This window comes from Branchiostoma lanceolatum, chromosome 11, assembly GCF_035083965.1.
Source record: "Branchiostoma lanceolatum isolate klBraLanc5 chromosome 11, klBraLanc5.hap2, whole genome shotgun sequence".
Classification (NCBI taxonomy): Eukaryota; Metazoa; Chordata; class Leptocardii; order Amphioxiformes; family Branchiostomatidae; genus Branchiostoma; species Branchiostoma lanceolatum.
In genome coordinates, this window is record NC_089732.1 from 4702461 (window position 1) to 4722694 (window position 20234).

General features: G+C 41.8%; 4 protein-coding genes across 9 annotated transcripts in view; 2 read left to right on the top strand and 2 right to left on the bottom strand.

The window, feature by feature from the left end:
• The first annotated feature begins 224 nt into the window (after window positions 1-224).
• On the top strand, window positions 225-5611 carry LOC136444656 (cilia- and flagella-associated protein 144-like). The gene is made up of 5 exons (XM_066442327.1): window positions 225-354; window positions 1283-1466; window positions 2083-2142; window positions 4062-4165; window positions 4759-5611. The coding sequence occupies exons 2-5, from the start codon at window positions 1328-1330 to the stop codon at window positions 4870-4872; spliced, it is 417 nt and encodes a 138-aa protein (XP_066298424.1). The 5' UTR covers window positions 225-354; window positions 1283-1327; the 3' UTR covers window positions 4873-5611.
• A 95-nt stretch (window positions 5612-5706) lies between these two features.
• LOC136444658 (constitutive coactivator of peroxisome proliferator-activated receptor gamma-like) lies at window positions 5707-11560 on the bottom strand. Its single transcript, XM_066442328.1, has 6 exons — window positions 10200-11560; window positions 9529-9846; window positions 8767-8903; window positions 8088-8207; window positions 7288-7491; window positions 5707-7125 (listed from the first exon to the last, which is right to left on the bottom strand). Exons 1-6 carry the CDS (start codon window positions 11302-11304, stop codon window positions 6574-6576), a joined length of 2436 nt encoding a protein of 811 aa, XP_066298425.1. The 5' UTR covers window positions 11305-11560; the 3' UTR covers window positions 5707-6573.
• A 197-nt stretch (window positions 11561-11757) lies between these two features.
• LOC136444660 (probable rRNA-processing protein EBP2) lies at window positions 11758-16773 on the top strand. Its single transcript, XM_066442336.1, has 8 exons — window positions 11758-11892; window positions 12158-12241; window positions 12747-12931; window positions 13457-13580; window positions 14290-14455; window positions 15049-15145; window positions 15621-15762; window positions 15984-16773. Exons 1-8 carry the CDS (start codon window positions 11821-11823, stop codon window positions 16053-16055), a joined length of 942 nt encoding a protein of 313 aa, XP_066298433.1. The 5' UTR covers window positions 11758-11820; the 3' UTR covers window positions 16056-16773.
• Window positions 16196-20234, bottom strand: part of LOC136444659 (sperm flagellar protein 2-like) — a 30355-nt gene continuing 26316 nt past the window's right edge. For all 6 annotated transcript variants that reach the window (XM_066442335.1, XM_066442333.1, XM_066442330.1 and 3 more), the window contains 7 exons: window positions 19961-20011; window positions 19479-19658; window positions 19008-19163; window positions 18435-18578; window positions 17905-18108; window positions 17260-17385; window positions 16196-16883 (listed from right to left, as the gene is read on the bottom strand). In XM_066442335.1, coding sequence (XP_066298432.1) covers window positions 16812-16883; window positions 17260-17385; window positions 17905-18108; window positions 18435-18578; window positions 19008-19163; window positions 19479-19658; window positions 19961-20011 — 933 coding nt within the window. In that variant the 3' untranslated portion in view covers window positions 16196-16811. The remainder of the gene's footprint in view (window positions 16884-17259; window positions 17386-17904; window positions 18109-18434; window positions 18579-19007; window positions 19164-19478; window positions 19659-19960; window positions 20012-20234) is intronic.

Sequence of the window (20234 nt, forward strand, 5' to 3'; positions counted from 1 at the left end):
TCTCCGTCACAGTCCGCCGGAATCATTCGGGATAGTTCGGTAAAACTCGGAAACAAAATTACATCTTTTTATTCTTTTTGCCTAAATTTCCCCATTTTTACCCCCTAACAGCAACGAATACAAAAATACAAAGAATCTTCTGAAATTGATGTGCGAAAATTACGCTGTAAATTCATACGATTTGAAGGTAGGAAGCGATTGGTTCTTTGGTATCGTAGCAACGAGCTGTTTACATCCTACGTCAGCTGTGTAAACAGAGAGGTAAGTCCTTTTGTTTGGAGCCCTTTTCAGTCGCTTGGTGCTAGATTCAAACAGTAACACCGCGTGTACCAGCCAAAACACCGGCCGACTCAGGTAAGTGAAGACCTCTCATTCATTCTAGCATCACTTCAGATCATATAGGATGGCACAAATTGGCTTTATTTGGCTATTTTGAGGGTAAAATGGCGCGAGATTTTTAGAGGCGGGTTGGCACTGACAATATGGCGCGTTTCCCAATCCAATTTGCCCACCACATAGCGTATCGTTTACAACCTAAACAGAGCTGAAGCCGAAGCTTTTGTAGGGTCCCAGGCGGGTCGCTGTCACTCCCTCGCTACAAGCGACAAACACGCTGTTGTGTTCGGTTGTCACTGTAAGATTTCCATGTGCTTTTGGTGAAGTTCAAAATTATGCGAAACCTTTAAAAAGAACTTTAAAAGAGGGTGTAGCAGTTTCAAAACAGGTTACTTTTAATCTTATTTTCTATCATGTTGAGGTGAAATATGATGCTTGTTATTAGTGTAAACATTAGACCACCCTTTATTACACGCCACTTCGGGCGGGTTGGCAGGCAATTTGAGAAAACATTCAGGATCTCACCTAACATTACAAGTTACAGCAAATAAACTTGGTAACTTTTATCCTGAATTTAAAATCAATGTACTAGTATCAAGTTAGATGAAATACCAAGATTTAAGTTACACAAATTGATCCTAATTGTATTTTTTCTTGTATACTAGTTACCAGCATTAGTATAGTGGTTATTTTTAATCATGTGCATTGCATTTGATAAGCAAATTAAGTCAATTTAACATGTTCAATACTAGAGTATGTATTTTTAAAGTAAATTGCTACATTTTGCACCTTATGTTGTGCTGTTCCTATACCAGTGGACTTGGCCCCTGATGTGGTGCTTGCATTATAAGTTGTGTGGCCCAAGGGTTATAGAAATGGAGATGGGCACCGCCCTATGGACCAAAAGTGTGTGGGAAGTATTCTAACTCATGTTGTGTTATTACAGAAAAATTGTTGACAATCTCCCTGACACCGTGACAACAGACACAAGATGGCCACCAAGACACAGCAACCCACGAAGGACCCCATCAACATTGTGCACCAGCATGCCATCCTGTGTGAGACCATCAAAAAGGAAACACTCAACCAGAAGCTCTACACCAACTATAGCATCAACCCCTTCAGGAAATGTAAGAACTTTGTCTTTAAAAAGATAATATTCGGATCTGCGAAGGTAGTGCTGTACGAAAAGATCTGGAAACAAGGAACAAAAAAATAAAAAACTACTGTACAAATACTAGACTAAACATAAGATCCGTTTTCTAGAAAGTACTTTTCCATGGACTGGTAAACCTGAATTCTTTGACTCTCATTTTACAAACACTCTCCACTATGGGGAATGGATTAGTGAAGTGTCGTTCAAAGGTACTTACAGGCCGGCTAGTTTCACAGGTCGATGCGTTAGACAGGACTGACCCGAGACAGTTCGCTTGAGCCTTGGTTTGAGCCTTGATTTGAGGCAGTTTATTTGAAAGGGGAGGGTGGAGGTGTAATCTCCAAGTAGATGTTGGGATGGAATATTGTACTTTAAAAGCCTCTACCAGGCTCCACAGATCGCTGGAAAATTAGTAGTCTTAGGTCGCAAACTGTACTACCTGGCCAACTCCTCTGGCATGTTATGTATTTGGCCAATTTGTACTATTTTTGAAGCAACCTGTGGAGCCTAGTAGAGGCTATATTGACATGTATTTTGGCTGCAAAGCTAAAAAGTTTGAATCTAACAATTTTTTCTTGTGTTTTTTCCAGTGTACACTCTCACAGGGAAGCCAAACTCCACACACGATTCTGCAGATGGAGACGAAGATCGTAAGAAAACTTTTTTTTTTTTACAAATCCTTAGATGTGAGCCACACACAATAGAAAAGTAGCCTATATACAGAGTACTAGTTGTACTAAACAACGAAATCAAAGGAAGAAATGTTAAACATCAACATTTACCAGCAAAAACGATACTGTTAAAAAGAAAGGGCAAAAGTGAACAATGAAGTCAAGTAATCCAGTCTTGAATAACATTTTTTGTGTTTCCAAAACAATTTCAGGGTTTCTAAAACTAAGGAAATGTCACAATGGCTCTGCTGTGGAAACTGGAATGCCTTTTGTTCCATGGAGACAATTCGAATAGTCCAGGTTTCCCTAGAAACAACAACATAGTAAAAGAATCCTAATAAAAAGGCCTCTCACATTTTAATTGAAGCTAAGTAACTCTCCAAGCAGAGGCCGGGTTCCGGCTTGTTTTGGACATCTTTTTAGGCATTTTGTTGGCCTATCTTGTCAGCTTTTATCGGTGCATATTGGCCTCTGCTTGCAGAGCAATTAAAGCATTAGTAACTTGAGGCGTCAGTTTCAAAGCATTTCAATTTTTCAGAATAATCTTAGGAGTCAAATTACTTTCTTTTCAAATAAAAAGTCTATAAAAGATCTGCAAAAAAGTAATCAAAACTAAATGGCTTTTGCACATGCTGAACAATTCCTGTATACTTGTAAAAAAACCTATCCCCCAAATACGTTTCCCTCGACAAAATGATAAATCAAGGTAATTGTGAAGTCAAAAAACTGGAACAAATTGTTAGGTTACACAGCAGAACAAAACAGATCCGGTTGAATGCTTCCATGCCTGCATGTAAAGATAGTTTCCTAGGAAACACCATAGGAGGAATGAATGAGTCAGACTGCACCATAATGGGGTAATTGGGCCCACATTTACATACATAATCTCTTGCTGCACAAGTTCTACGGTGGCAAACATTTTTGGCCTTGTTGAAAAGTGGGCAACAACACAAAACAACCCTGAGAGGTAGAAAGTTTAAAGAGATGTACACTCACTGGTTTTAAAAGAGATGTTTTTATGTCATTGGAAGAAAAAACTTTCAAAACCACCATGCCATTTGTTTGAATGACTTTTATATAATCATTTTATTGAAAGCATTCTGGAACAAGTTGCACACAATGTAGTTTTTGTTAAAAACATATAATCCATTAGACCAATGTTCGGAAGTTTCTGTTGATGTTATAACGTTTCACTGATGTATACAATGCTAAAAAGCATGAACATAAAAGCTTAGTGTTCCATAAACAGTTTCCAGTGTTAACAACATCCTTCTGTGTATGTCCACACCTGAGGTAACATTGGTAGCTTGAACAAGCAGAAACACCTGTCTGGGACTTAGGAAAGAAACACAAAGACCAAATAAATTGTCCGCCTCATTTGACTAATTTATCTTTAAAGGAGCTCACCAGAGGGGACCTCATTACCTGTTCTGATGAACTCAATTTGTATCAATAGAAATCGAAGATCACTTCCCTAATATCAACTCATTACCAACTGAATGGGGTGCAGTGTGTATGGCTGTACCTGAGTATAGCTTAGTCCCTCTCCTCCCTATACTAAACCTAAAATAAACAGAAGTCGATAGACTTTAAGCCTCACTTTGCAGACCTAATACAAGGACATTCTCTGGTTGCTTAGGCTATTTTTGACCACAATTCTAAAGAAAAGAGTTCACCAAGTTTCCTTAACTGGCATTTCTGCAATAATTGTCCATTTCCTGGCCATATTATAAACTATAATAAGTTTATTGCAAATTCTTATCTGAAGTAACATGACATTTTAAAGGAGGGACAAACCATATTTAACAATATAGCGTTGCCAGCATTTTTTTTTCAAAATATCTGTGAGGTTTTATGCAAGGTTTATATTAACAATTTCATTCTTCCTTTTTCTTTAGCACAATTTCTTAAGATCATCCGCCGAGCACACAAGGAGCCTGAGAAGAAGTTCATCTTCCCCCAGACTGAGGCCCAAGAAATCGGCTGGATTCACAAGCCTTTGGTAAGCACCTGAGGAAAATTGTCTCAGTTTGTCTTAAATGAAGATTTCTTATTCTTATCAGAACTACAGTAACTCCAAGTTGGAGAGGGGGTGGTCGTAAAATCTTCTGCCTTTTGGTAAATATGAGTTTTGGAAGTTTTCATATGAAAGTCAGGCCTATATTAGTTTGAAAAGTTTAACGGGGTATTAGGAAAATCTTCTGCCATTGGAAAGTATGAGTTTCATAGAAAAAAGATTTTCATTTTGAATACATTCTTTCAGTTAAAATTTTTTTCATTAAGATTTTTATTTTAGAAAGCAAGGGGGGAGCAGAAAAATCTCTCTACATCCCTTCCTTGTTAACTTTTATTTCTTTTTAATAAAAATCAAGTTGGTTTGCATCGATAACGATGTCAATTTGCCTAAGAAGCACCTGTACAAAAAGTGTACAATTCAGCCATTTGTAGCTGCGACATACCTTTTTTATTGATCATGTTGATCAAATAAACCATTCACTCATTCATCCATCCATTCATCCATCCATTCATTCATTCATTCATTCATTCATTCATTCATTCATTCATTCATTCATTCAATTCTCATCTGTTTCACAGATAAAGCAAGACCGTGAAGACAGACGACTCCATTTTCCCCGCCAAAACTCAGAGATTACAAAATACATGGATGCAGCCTGGAGGCTAAAGGAGCAGACAGAGAACCTACAATAGATAAGGACAATCAGACTTAAGCTTTGTCACAAATACAGGACAGTATAGACAAAACATAGAATCAGACTAGCTGTGTAACACAGGTTCAGAACAGTACTGACATTATTGATACAACTTTGATACTCACTTTGTGATACAAATACAGAACAGTAGATACAAAATTGATACAATCATTAAGCTTTGTGACACAAATACAGAACATTAAATACAGAAAATTGGTACAATCAATTTGACAGTCATTTGTGACACTGATATAAGATTAGTACAGTAACTGTAGAAGTCAGATGTAGATAAGAAGAAGGGCACTGAGATTCGATCATTCTTTTACGAAGATGCCAAAGTACTTGACAATGTACTGTAAGATATTTATGCTATAAATACAAATGATGAAGCAGAGAAATAATGAAGACCACACAAAGGTACTTTTCCACAAATTGGTCGATATCTTCTCAACTTTTCGCTGTTATCTAACATTTACATCTCATTGTGAAATCTGAGTCATATTTTGGTGGTGGAAATGTATCAAATTGTAGTATGCTTCTTGGGAATCTAAAATCTAAGTGATAGCAAGGAAATACTTTCATGAGTATGATAGTAAAACTGTAGCCATCAAAGTGTACATGCTGCTTTTGAGAATTCTAAAATGTACATAAAAATCCACTATTATACCATTTAAAAGGCATGTGCCAATCTAGCTAACACATTTGAATGTCTAAATGAAAGTCAAGTTTTAATGCACTCAGAACCAAAAGAACAATCATGATATATATTTTGCACAGAAAACAATCCATGTATCTATATTGCAGTGTTACCATTCTGCACAGATCAAGAATAGAATTAATGGTTTCAATACCATTTTATAGTATCTCTTTTCCATACACTCAATGAATGTATATTATCTGTTACTGCATGTTTGTATTGGTACAACACAATAAATGTGGTTCAAAAATACAGTCCATGTTGGTTTTGTCTCTCTTGGTAGTCCTTCATTGCCAAAGATGAAGTTCTAAGGGTGGGTTCACTGGACCAGGTTTGGACGCCGTACAGCATACAATAATCAAATTTAAAAAACTCTGCTTGACGTAAAGTCATTGACAGAAAAAGGCATTTAAAAATATTAAGTGAAACATCTAAATGGGTAAATATTGGTTTAGGTTTGAATCAAAACCAAAGATAAAATCACTAGACACAGGTCTGAACCTGAACCTGTTGAAGCCTCTCATCATTGGTGGTTTGCTTGTATTGCATACCCAGTAAACCACCTCATGGTGTAACACACCAGGTTTGTACTGAAAAGTACAAGTTACATGTGCTGGACAGACTGATTTGATCCACTACTCTTTTCGATAAGTGTGGTGGGTTCATCCCTAACCAAAGCTAGGTACCCGTTTTACTAGAGTAAAGTGAGGAATTTCATGTTTCCGGCAAGTGCCTTTCCCAAGGGCACGTTGACAGAATAATTCAGGGGACCCTGGATTTGAACCCAGGACCTCTGTACGCCACTGCAACACCGGGTTGGACCTCATGTGGCTTCTGAGAGCAAATCCTGAGACACATTTTGATGAACAGACGTCCACACTTTGTACATTTGTGGTCTGTTGTCTTTGTATAAGTCGTGAGTGAGTGTCTTTGTAACTATTTTTCTAAAAATTAGCTACTAGTAGGCACTTGCTTATCCATGTTCCGTTCTGTAGAACAATTCTATTTTTCTCTCTTCTTCCTGTTACGTTTCTTCTTCTTGCTTTGCTCTGATGACATAGCACTTCCAGGCAGAGACTTTTGTCTGGCACTGACATCAAAAGTTACCTTCGACACAGGCTTTGTAGCCCCCTTCTGTAATCTGTTACCTGCTTGCTGAGTTGGAGTTTCTGACTTGCCGTGATCTGTTTTGCAAGTTTGTCCTCCAATCTTACCCGATCGTTTTAATGAAACACTGTCAAATGTTACCATAGATACAGATCCAACAGTCTTCTTCTGTGTTCTGTTAATTGATTGTTCTAAACTTGTTGGAGTTTCTGACTGGCGTGTTTTGCCAGATCGCTTCCAAAAGTCACCTGGTTGGCTATATGACACACAGTCAGAGCTTCCCATAGACACAGGTCTTGCGGCCTCCTCTCTTCTCTCACCTGATTGTTGAAAAGTTCCTGGAATTTGTGATGGGCTGTTTCTTTCACCAGATTGCCTCGAAAACTCATCTGGCCCCAAACATGACACACAGTCCTTCATTAGCTGGAAAAGCTGCCATCTAGACTCCTGGGGGATATTGGGAAATTATGAAACAATTGCTTACAGAGAATATAATACTGTACAGTACATGTATTTGTCGGAATGGGCCATCCAAACAACTTGAGGTCTTTCTTTCCTTCCTTCTTTTAATCACCTTTTATTTACATGAAACAAACCAACTTTACTCACACTTCTCCCACATAAATCCCAGACCGGGGCTCCACTCCTGACCAGGAGGTAGACATGGTGGAAATACTTCCCATCGAAGAACCACCAGGGGAGGCAGGACTCCATCGCGAGGGGCCAGCTGCACGCGCAGTTCATCGCTATGGCAACAGCCACGCCCTTCACGAATAAGGCGGCCAGCTGCACCGCTCGTGGGTCTACAGGCACCTGTAGGGAAGGGAAAATTTACTGTAAATTCATGTATTCTTGCAGGGACTTTATTTCGTAGTAGGAGAGAAAATGAATCCGTTGCAATGTTGAAATAAGCCTGTGGTACAGTTTAAATGGAAACTCATATTCACAGTGTCATAAATTTGCGGTAGAGAGGTCACTTCAAAAATAAAAACAATGAAAACATTTAAAGATTTAGAGTATTTGATAGGTACATGTACTCATTTTCACCAGAGTCGAGTGAAGGAATTTCCAAGGGCACAACATTGTGACCTGCTAGGGATTAATTAGTTAGTTAGTTAAGACTTCCTACGACCACTCCAATATTTTCCCAACAAACATCCATGTCATTTAAATCTGGGAGCACTACTTGGCAGTCTAGCATGACTCACTTTCGGAATCAAAGTTGAACTGCAATTGCCAACACATTGGACAATCCACTGCTTCTGTGACGTTGCTCATTCCTTGATAAAGACTGGAGCTGATCATTCAAAAATTTTGGTAAATCCAATTTTTTGTGTTGGCAATTGCAGTCCAACTTTGATTCAGAACGACTTCTACCAACTCAGACGAACTTTCAAGTGATGACTTACTTTCCTCCTCCTGAGTTTGTGCCAGTCAGTGCAGACCAGGGCCTGTATGAGGAAGGCATCCGCCTCCCAGCCCTCCAACACGCGCTGTCTCACCATGTAGTGTAGGATCACAACAAGAACCTGTGGAGAAACACACACAAATTGAGCAACTGTTGTGAATCTATTGATGAAGGCTAGACATCCAGGTGACAAGATACAACAAAAAACTTTTACTCAAGCAACTGGATAAAATTAACCCAAAAAATCTATCCAGTTGCTCAAGAAACTGTTTTTGGTGTTTTGAATCTAGCCTGGCTGCCAGCCTTGTTAGCTTATCCAGCTCACTTTAGATAAATAAACATGACTTTTCCTCACTCCACTCAGGTATAAAATTGGGTACCTTTCTTTGGTTAGGGATCTAAGGTAAAAGGCATTGGAAGGAGAGGAATGGACTCTGCCTTCCAATACTGTGTGCCCTAGACAAAGTGGATAAACAACTCACTGCCCATACGGCCTCAAAAAAGCTACAGAACCTTTACCTACTTGAACTCAACATTTTGAAATGCAGCTACATGTATATGGCAAAACAAGCTATTGAGGAATAAATAATTGGCTTTGACTTGACTTCATCTGTATGTTTTACCTCTCATTCAAAGAAGATAATAAAAATTTTCCAATCCCGGGACAAAACACATCATACCTTGAGGTTCTTTGGGATGAACTTTTGCCTCTCTGTTGGTATGGAACAGAACATGCCGTCCATGAAGGCCTTCCATCGCAGAGCAACATTCCTGGCACCTGGGCCAAACCACAGTGCCTCCAGCGTAGGAGTGCCCCCTAGGAAACAAAAGATGTATTGCATGATGTTATGTGTGGCAGTACTTGTTGGAGGTTATAACTTGATATTGCGTATGTGGGACAGTCTTATCGAGTATTAATTAGAAGTAAGTACAAGCCATATCAATACTCTAAGAAGTGGCTAAGAGATATTCTGATGTGTTTTGACATGCAAAGCAATAATTGCAGTTGCTGTAAAGTGGTGGATAGACACATGCAGGCATATTCAGCACCAAGGACAGATGCCATTCTAGCAACTTGAGTCCCATGAAAATTTATTTATTTGCTGGAGTAGTCAGGTGTTCACTGTTTCCTAGGGGATGGTGAGAGTTGGTATCAGACGCACATATTTGGGGTAGCTTATAGTCCCCTGACCATATGTATATCAACTTAGGTTATAGTCAAGATCAAATTTTATCCAGTTGCTTGAGTAATTATTTTTGGCAAGTTTTGTGATTGAGAGACTTAACATGAAAAATTCAGGGTTTCAGAGGTTCTAGATTTTTATAGACTAATAACTAAAGACCAATACCAGGGCGAACATCTAAAACTACAATAAACAAGAAAGCTGTCAGTCAATCCATGATTACTAAAGATGTTTGTACTTCCAAGGAACAATTCTTACCTGGCATATCAAGGGGCTTTGCTAAGATGATGTCCGGTTCTTTCAGTTTCGCGCCAGGATGTGCTGACCAATCCTTCGCAGCGTTACGACCAACAACAATCTCTTCTCCACTAATCAAAAGCTTTGACATCTGCCCGCTGCATAGGTCAACCCCTGGGGCTGTTCCAGTTAAAGGCTTCACCCCCACCCCATACAGAACTCCGTGCAGTTTCTCCCTAATGGGCCTGTAGAACACAGTGGTGGGAGGGATGGCACTGTCCTCCTCCTCCAGGTAAACGCCACTGTCCCCCTCTGCCACAGTCAGGATGTCGTAGATTGCTGAAGAAATGAAAATCAAAAGTATTAAAAAAAAACTAAATGAAGGGCTAAAGTTACAAGTGACCAATGAGAATTGAGGATATACAATGAACAATAAGAATTGAGGACAAAAAGTGACCAATCAGAAGTGAGGACATATCATAACCAATCAGAAGTGAGAACATATAATGATAATACATGTTGCCTTCGAATATCCTCTTAGTTTGATCAAGGGATCAGGTAGATAGTAACATCAAAAAGGAAGTACTGACAAATATTATAAGAACTGATAACATGTCCACTCATTCATGACTCTATGAAACTGTCATGTAGTTAATGACATTGACCAATCAAGACTTCTTTGTATAATTTACCTTTAATGTTCTCTGTATTCTGGTGTCTTCGTTTGGCTTCTAGCAGAATTTCAGCCCTGATATCCGGCCGGACATGTTTGACAGGACACTTCGAATTCTTGCGTTCTTCACCCTTCAACTGTGCATGTGTTCCTTCAAGTTCAAGTGCTGGTTCTTTAGTGATCATAGACACAGGCACGGGCCATTTTGCAGTTTGACCAGGCAAAACGTAGGACAGCATAGCCTGTACAAATAGCTGTACAGTGGTGAGAGAAGAGGAAATCATACGAGCAATGTCAGGAACAGTGATGTCCGGAGGAAGACCATTTATAAATCTGGCAAGAGCAGGAATGAGCGGCGACCCTTGGGAGACTCGAGCATGGAAGTTTTCTAGCTTGGCGTGTGGAATCACATCATTACCAAGCAGGCATGCAAGAAGGGGGAGGTCGGATTGCTCAAGGCCGAGGTGCTCACACAGCACATCTACACGGTATCTTACAGTCGTAATATGGTTATTTTTCTGCCTCTTGAGATTTTGAGTAGAGAAGTAAGACGCAGCGCCCATGTCGTAGATCAGAAAGTCGCTGTCTTGGCTCAGGATTCCGAAACAGTCACTGGAGAAAGCGAACTCTGCGATCTCTCGATCCGCCTCAACCAAGGAGTGGTAGACACGGACGCCAAGACTCTTGAGGCCAAGCCCGGCAAACATTCCCGCGCCCGGTGGAAGACGAAGAAGATTGCGATAAGGCTCCTTTTCGGTACTTCTGATGTACTGGAAGATTTTCTTCACAGTTTTAAGCTCAGTTTTCCTCCGTGAGATCCACACGGGTCGCTTCGATTTCTCCACCACGCCATCGAAGATGAACACGACTTCAATCCCGGCGGATTTGAAGTTCTGTACGAAGTTTCGCAGCGAGGCTCGATATTCCTGCCACTGTCCACCATACACCCAGGCCAGGCCGCCGTGGTAGAAGTGGTCACGTAAACAGCTCAGGCCGTCCACAACAAGCACTGGAGTCTTCCCGTGCTTTGCCTGGTAGTCTTGTGCGAGGCTTCTGAGATTGACCTTTTCACGGGCATCGGGACAGTTTTTCTCAACATACGTCTGCAGTCCCTTGACTCCCATGGTGTCCTTTAATAGATTATTTATTAGCTTGTCTGAAATTAACACAAAGACAAAAGATGCAGGGTGGAGCACAGTGAGATGTAGAAATTGACGGTTTACCGTTAGATGACATCTAGGTTACCCCCTCCACAGAGGGCTTGCACTAAGAGAACAAAATAATGTCCTTGGTTCAACAAACCCCCGTCCAAATGGGTCACACGCCCCTCCCAGTGCGGTTTTTGATCGAGATTGTTAAACGTTACCTCATTTCGGGTACAATTCTAATGGAACTGATATTTCTTTAACAACACAAAACAACTAAATCAGCATTTGACAGCTCTTTGTCTAGAAAGAAAGGAAGAAAAGAATGAATGGGAATTCGAAAACGAAGCAAACTCACATGCCTGACTCGTACATTGCCCCTGCACTTATTGCAGACACCAATAGGGGGCGCTCTATTGCGGTACGCAATCAGTACGTGCAATGTTAATCTAAATCGCTAGAGGACGCTTTTGTACTGCTAAACAATATCGCAAGATGGCTGCCACGGTAGATTCGGATGCGGAAAGCGTGGAAAGTTTTTCGGGGTCTGATGACTCGGACAGGGAGGTAAGAAGACAGATATAATACCTATTTCTTAAAGAACGGTTAACAGTCCATATCGTAGTGTTTGATGTGGCAAAGGCCTTCTCAGATCTTCGGAAACGGGCAACCAAACCATGGATGGGGAGGGGGGCAGCACATGTGGGGACTTGCATCACATTGTAGTTTGTTTGGACGCATCAAAACTAAACCAAAACTCAACATATTTCACTACATCAGAATTTTAGCTTTGTCAGGACGTACCGTTGATGTCACCCCTCTGTTGTTCCAGTTGATGGAGGCGTACAAGTCCGGACTTCTGAAGCCTGGTCTGAACATAGAGCTCCCAGCACCGAGACAACCCATCAACAACGTGGTGAGTTAACAGCATTAACCTGGTTAGCAACAACATTAACTTGGTTAGCAAAAACATTAACCTGGTTAGCAACAACAAAAACCATCAGCACTCCAACTTACCCGTAGTCCCATCCATTCAATCAATCAATTAATGATTGATTACTTACTAATTATACCAGTAAGCCCATTGATGGTATATTTTGATACAAAGGGTACGTAGGGAGGACTAAATCATGAAACAATTTCACACCCTCTGGCAGCACATACAGACACTGCAGTGCACACACACACACATATATATATATATATATATATATACAGACACACACACACACACATACACTAACACATGTATGCACACACACGCGCACACACAGAAACATATGACAAGTCAAAGACAATACGTGGGTAACTTTACTTCTCTCTCCTGGGGTGAAATGGGCTGTAATGGCCCCTCCCCGCGGACAGCTGCTATAAGCGTGATTAGATCAGGCTAACCGAGTATGATTTGTCTGAAATTCCAGGCTGGTTTGAAGCAGAAGCTTGCGGACTTCCGACAGGACCTGGACTGGCTGGAGCGGCTGGACGTCACCACGGATCCCGCGCCCATGCCCGCGGCAATGGCAGAGGTCGCCAACATCGAGGCGGCCAAGGGCACGACGGGGAGGGACCTGGATGTCCACAATGACTTCCAGAGAGAAATGACCTTGTAAGGGTGATTCCTTGTCCCTTGTAGTCAGTACAGTCCAACCTAGAGCTGTGTACCAGTGCTGTACAATCAAAACAGGTCCAAAATACCTGGACCCTGGTGTGCCAGTACTGTACTGTTACCAAACAGTTCAAGCCTGGCTAGGATAACAGGTAAGGGGATGGCAAGTTTGACAGATAAGATCACCATGAAACGCACTGATGACTTCTGATGACTAGCACAGAATAAACTTTAACCAGGCCTGAGTCAAACATTATTTATACCTGGTCATTGTTACCACTTTTTGGTGGTCCCTTTGATAATTGTGTAATGTTCCCACAGACCCACATTTCTGTCTACCACGATTAAGTGAAGCAGTCATTCTCAGTTGAGATAGAGCATTGAAGTAGCTATATGTAGTGCAATGTGCTGTACATTTTGGTTTTAAAATGTCTTAAGCAGAAGTTGTATACATCATTGGAGAATGGTAGAAAAGTCGCCATTGCTTGTCATGTTTTCAGTTCTTTCTTCTCTCGTCGCTCCCAGCTACCGCCAGGCGCAGGCCGCGGTGATCTCCGCTCTCCCCAGATTGCAGAAGCTCGGGGTGCCGACCACGAGACCGGAGGACTACTTCGCCGAGATGGCGAAATCTGACGTCCACATGAAGAAGGTAAGGCAAACTCTCTCCTGAATAGTTTCATCAGGTTGCTAGGTCATAGGAAAATATGGTTCTTGTACAATTTACTTTGCAATAACTCCATGCTAGAGTCCATTTAGGCCCTGAGAAAGGTAGCTGAGCACCTTCCGAAACATTTGCCTGGTAGATTTCTTTTCTTCCCAGCTGTGTCGCAAGATTATTACCTTGCAAAGTCATCTCAGTCAAATTGGATTATTCTCTTCATGATCATATCCTTCCACAGGTTTGTGGAAAACAGAATGAATAGAAAAGTATACAATTCTTGCTTCAGCCTTCTTGTAGGCTACCTAACTGTAGTCAGCTATAGGATCATCTACCCAAAATAATACTGCTGATTTAATCATCTCTCACTTTAAGTTACACATGACTTATATTGTAAATACTGTCTATAGCGTCTGTCTTCTCAGTCACGACCAATTCATAGAGTCAAGTCAAGTCAAGGCCTTTATTTTACTTCGAGTGCTTGTTCGGCCATGATATGGCCGCTTTTCTACAAGGTTGAAGTGAAAAGGAGGGGCAGGAGTCCATCTTATTTTTAGCTAAAATGGTCTAGATCACTTTCACCTTTTCCTTGGCATCGTGACCTTGATAATGTTTCCACAGACTTTTCAGAACTCGTTTATTTGAGTCATATTTTACTTCAAGTTGCCCTTGACTTATCATCTTAACCTTGTCTCCGCAGGTGCGAGAACGACTGCTGAGTAAGCAGCAGGGCCTTGAGAGGGCGGAGAAGGTGCGGAAGGTGCGCGAGATGCGGAAGTACGGGAAACAGGTGCAGCAGGAGGTCCTGCTGAAGAGACAGCGGGAGAAGAAGGAGCTGATCAAGTCGGTGAAGGAGTACAGGAAAGGTACGGAACAGTTATGGGGGAGGGGGGCCACCTTGTTGTTAAATCTAAAGGTTCTGGATTTGAATCCCTAGCAGGCCGCAATGTTGGCAGTTGACAATTATTTCCTTACTCGAATCAGGTGAAGATGAGTACAAAATAAAGGGATATACTATTGAATGGGACATAAACCAAGTCTGTTATTTAGTGTAAAGGAGTACAAGAAACGTACAGAACAGTTACGGGGGAGGGTGCAAGGTCACCTTGAAATCCAAACTTTGAAGAGTTGAGTCTTTTAGGTATAAAAGTCTGACCTGGGTGACATCCAATCTTATTCTAGTTCCAATCTAGGCTCCCATACTTACAAGGGATCAAGTATGGGAGCCCGGGTAAACTAAATAGGATGGCACCCAGGCTAAAAAAGTCTGCATGTTATTATACTGTACTGCCTTTAACATCACCAAACTCCTGGAGAGAAGGAGCGGACTAAGTCTTAGCTCAAAATGATGATGATGGCATTGTAAGAGAAAGTAACTTTAATGATTATCGCAAGTTATTTCTGTAATGGATTTCTGTAATTTGTTGATTGAAAATAATGTTGCACCTCTTTGTTTCAGGCAAGATTGACAACTTGGACTTCCTTGACGACGAGGGACCACTGAGGAAGGGGCAGCCAACAGGGAAGAAGGGACAGCCAACAGGGAAGAAGGGAGGGTGAGTTTGAATTTATGGTTGTTATATTCGTCAAGTACCGAGGATGTCCTGTCGCTCAACTGGTAACAGCCTCACAGTTGAGCTCCTGGTTCCAATTGGTTGGTAACTGGGAGACTTTGGGAGACATCTCAGTTGGGGCTACACCCGTCTTTCAAAAGGGACATAAAACGGGGTACTATGGGGTGGTGTGTATTGAGGAGGTACCTCAAGCACATTAAAGGGGAAGGGCTAGCAACACTTCCCTGTACAAATATACCCTTCTACTGAAGGAGCAAGGAAACTTGTGTGAGCTGTGCAGGTATTTCTGATGTCTACCTGCACCTTACTTGAACTGTTTCATGATCTTTCAAGCTTCTATCCTGGTTCATGTAGAAGGTTTGTAAGTGTACAGCGATTTTCACTTGCTGTACCGATTGTTACCACCTTTCAAATGCCAAACAAATAATTTTAAATGACTGCCATGCTGTTGTTTCAGTGCCAACAGAAACTCCTACAAACAGAAGAAGTTTGGATTCGGTGGACAGAAGAAGCGGAGTAAGTGGAACACAGAAGAAAGTTCAGCCGACATGTCCGGATTCAAGTCAGGAAAGAAACCCAAGGGTCCTCCAGGAAAGAAAGTAGGGGACACACCTCTAACTCTGTAAATTTGTAAAAAAGCTTTGTATTCATGTGTTGTAGAAAAGGTGGGATTCTGTTCAACACAATTTCCTGCTTTAGATACATATAGAATCAATAAAATAAGACAGAAGCGATGATAGATCTTTAGCACAAGCTCTGTTTAACGAATAACTTTTCAAGGTCAACTTTAAATTCTTATGTTTGTGTTTCTTTGTTTCAGGGGCAAAAGGGTAAACAGCCACGACCAGGCAAGAACAGGAGACAGAAAATGAAAGGAGGGAAGAGAAGATGATAGAATAAACGAATCACAAGCTTCTATTCTTTTTAAAGGGGGGAGGGGGGCATGGGTCATTAGCAAGGTTATACGTTTGTGTGGTCCGACTAAGTTAAACTGTGACACTAACTGAGAAATAAAGACATGGAAGACTTCAGTCTGTGACAAACTCCAACCGTGTATTTCATTGAAACGTTTGCATGACATCAAACGTGCTACTTTTAAACTCTATTGTAAAATCTCTTTGCTTTCTAGCCTGAACTACAGCCATGAACACTGCTACTCTCTACCTCCCCTTCTGCCTATGCAAAGGTAGAATGGAGGTAGAACATAGTGGGTATACCATTCATGGCTGGAGTTCAGGGTTCTTTGTCACCCCAACCTACATTTGTATAAACCAGTACCAATCTCGAGTTATAGGGTGTATGTACAACAATGCAGCAAAATGTACTTTATATATCTTCATTCGGCAGTTAACAATGGATTACTACAAAAACCCACACCATGATCACAAAATGAACACCAATGTGTGGTTATTAGAAGAATTCTGCTTTGCTTGTTTCAGGCACATTCTGTCATCTGTACAAGAACAAAATGTACCAAACAGCTTTTTAGAATTAAAGTGACGTCTGAATCAAAAATAGCACGAAAAAATTATTTCTACAAAAAGATAAACTTTACATCTGTGTCTTAAGACATTGAGAATTCAATATGTATTACAGTTTGTATCACTCAACAGTTGTTCTTGGCGTCTCAGTTACTGCAGTACCGTTCTCAGTCAGCAGAGGTCCTCATGCTGCTGGTGTCTATGTCAGCAGTGCTCATGGCAAAGATCGCTTTCAGATCCTGCAGAACAAAATAAACATACAACTCGCTTTGGTAAACTCATACAATTCTTGAACAGAAGATAAAACTAGTCCTAACTAAGATATGATGGTGCATTGATGGCCAAGTGGTCAGAGAAAGGATCCAGAGCTATGGGTTCTAATCCAAGCATTCCAGCCTAGATGTTGTGTCCTTGGGAAATTTGCACTTAACACCACTTTCCTCACTCCATCCTTTTGTGAAAGGGTACCTGACTAGGTTTGGGATGTTACAAGGGGTCATTTCAAAACGGTTTTGTCCTGACAACTAGTGTTGTTAAACCCCAAAGATCAGTAACTGTAGATTAAGACTCAAGTGACCATAATATTCTACCAAGGTCGTCACCATGGTTACTCACCGGCTGCTTGTATCTGAGGGTCATGTGCAGGCAGTCCTGCATGATGGGATGTTCCACTAACACCTTCAGGGGGAGGGTCTGTGTCTCCCCTCCCTCCAGCTCCTCAAACATCGTCTCCAGTCTCTCCTGCAGGGAACAGAACTTTGGGCTTTAGTATGGCTCAAAGTGTTTCAATTAACTAATATTTATATATATAATTTATATATACACATGGCAATTGTATTACTTTTGCTGAATACAAGCCCAGCCAAAGCAAAGTTATTGACAACAAAAAACTGAATCATTCCGAGAAAAATTGCAAGCACTACATGTATTGTCCTGTCTTGTAAAAGAACAAATAATGGCAATTTTTCTCCCAAGTGTGTGAAGTCTTGGTTTTGGCTTGTCTATCTTTGAGTGTGTGTGTGGTGTGTATGTGCATGTGTATGTGGTGTGTGTGTGTGTGCGTGAGTGGTATGTGCATGCATGTGTGTGTGTGCGTGCATGTGCGGGCATATGTTTCTGCAATCCCCATTAACCATAATGCAGTTACTGTGCATTGTGTTGCTATTTTTGTCTGAATGTGGGTCACAAAGCAGTATGGGTAAGGAGATAAATCCAGCCATTTTTTATTGCATTTCTACTTCATGAAAAGCCCTCACTTACCCTTGAGAAGGGGTTCTTGGGGTCTGCGGTGACGCTGAACCTGTGGCTGTCTCCGATGGTGCTGACGCCGTGGTACAGGACCTTCAGGAGGGCCTCCAGCGACACCACGGCGTCCACTGCGCCCTCGGGGATTCCCGCCGCCTGGATGTTGCCGTCTGCGGGCGGGACTGCCTCCTGGCTATCTGACGCCAGGGCGCTCAGAGCCTGAAAAATATATACACAAAATAAAGTTACAATGATGACAAGGGCACATGATTCCCTGGCAACATGATTATAAGATTGTTGAAAAGATCTTTCATTCCATACGGTATCATTACTGTATGTTTTTTCATGATTCTTTGGCCGAGTTTCGGGCAATGAGGACTGAGAATGAGTTCTTCAAGGTGTGCCAAACACCTGAGCTGGCTTGTGAAGTTACCTTACAGGTGAGGTCAACCTTCTGAGAAGTTACAGATGTGGTATGTCGATGAAGGTCAGCCATCAAGGTATTAAGATACGCCAAATAGCAGTAACTCAAGCAAGTTTCTGACCTGAGTGAGCTGTTCAGTCATCTTGGTGTCCGGCAGGCCCTCGGGAGACTTCTTGGGGAACCTGGGCATGTGAGTTCCGCACGCCACGCTCAGCGCCCGCAGGAAACCGTCCTCCGCATCCGGAACCACCGCAAAGTACATCAGCTGGGAGAGACGAGGGTACAAAGGTCAACCGACATTAGTGACACAGTTGAGTTGGCACTCTTATTTTCAGAAAGGAATTGTGCCAGTGAATGATTTCCTTGATAGACTAATGAAAAAAACTTGAGTCACTGACAAAAGACAGCAGATGCTGTCTGAAACGTCTGACTATTTCAACATTTAATCCAGTTGCTTGACTCAAGTAACTGTTTTTGGCGTATCTTATTACCTGGATGTCTAACCATCATCAAAGTAATGAAAAACTTGTGATATCCCACGGGAGACATTAATGATACAGAATGAGATGTGTTGAAATCAATTACTCTCACTATGCTGACGTAGCTATATGGGTAGGGGGGCTAAACTAGACTATAAACACCATGCTGAGAGTCCAGGTAGGGGGGCTTGTGGTATAAACAAGACTACACTCACCATGCTGACGTAGTCCAGGGTAGGGGGGCTTGTGCTGTAGTCTGCGAAGAAGTCGAAGAAGGTGTCTCTCAGGTTCCCAAGCCGGTCGTACGGTTTGGGCTCCGACGGGTTCTCCGGGGAGGGGGGGCGCGACATGCCCTTGAACCACAACTCCACCTGGTGCAAAAACAGCAGTGTGAGACCATGTGTGAAACTTAGGTGTGAGATCAACTTAACTATTTGAAATTGTTGCAACATATATAGTTACATAGGTAAATAACATGAACATGATTAAGAAACATTGCCTCCTGTTGGGCGGCTTGCCTGGACTAAGGCAACTCTCTCCCTCCAGACGACACAATCTGCCGCAAAAACCATGAATACCATAAAGATCCATCCAAACCTTTTGAGCTATGCTGTTCAGACAAACACACAGACTCAAAACAGGCAAAGATAATTATGATAAATCTCTTAGGAAACCCTGACTCCTACCTGAAGGTACTGCTGCTTGGTGATGGAGGTAGAATCGCCTGAAACCGCCTTGAACCGGTCCAGCGTCTCCAGCAGCTCCGTCTGGCTGGGTGTCGGCCACGGCTGCGCGGCGGCGAGCAGGAACTTCCGCCAGTCGATGTACTCTGAGTCCGGCGCCAACATGACGGTCATCTCATGGAGCTGGGGAGGTGGGGGAGGAAAAATTGTGTTATAGACAACTGAATAATTCATGGCACTGGGGAGGAGAGGGAGGGAAAATTGTGTTACTTATATCCCTATGGCACAGCAAAAAGCTGCAGCTGTATTGGCTGATTTCTAGAAGGTCATCTGATATTAGAATCAACATAGGATCAAGTGCATTTTTTGCCTGAAAATCTACCCTATCGTATTTAACAGGACTCTGTGGCCTGCAAACGCTGGCTAATCCCTATAAATCGCATGACCATTTTAAACATTTTTTTGTATAAAAGCCTCGTTCTTACCTGATGTAGTGTAATCCCCATCCATACATCTGGCAGCAGCTCTTCACCATGCTGGAAGAGGAATTATACATTTCTTAGCCACTTCATATACTGCAGCATTTGGACATTGTAATGTACCAGTAATACTGTTATCCCTGTCCTTGGTGCTGAACGATGCACCAAGAACACAAGTCCCTGGTACTGAATGACAAACAGACCCCTGTGTGACTTACAGGTTTACTTGAAAAGCTTCAAGATAATCAGCATCCTTGTTCCATAAAGCATTTTGCAGAAC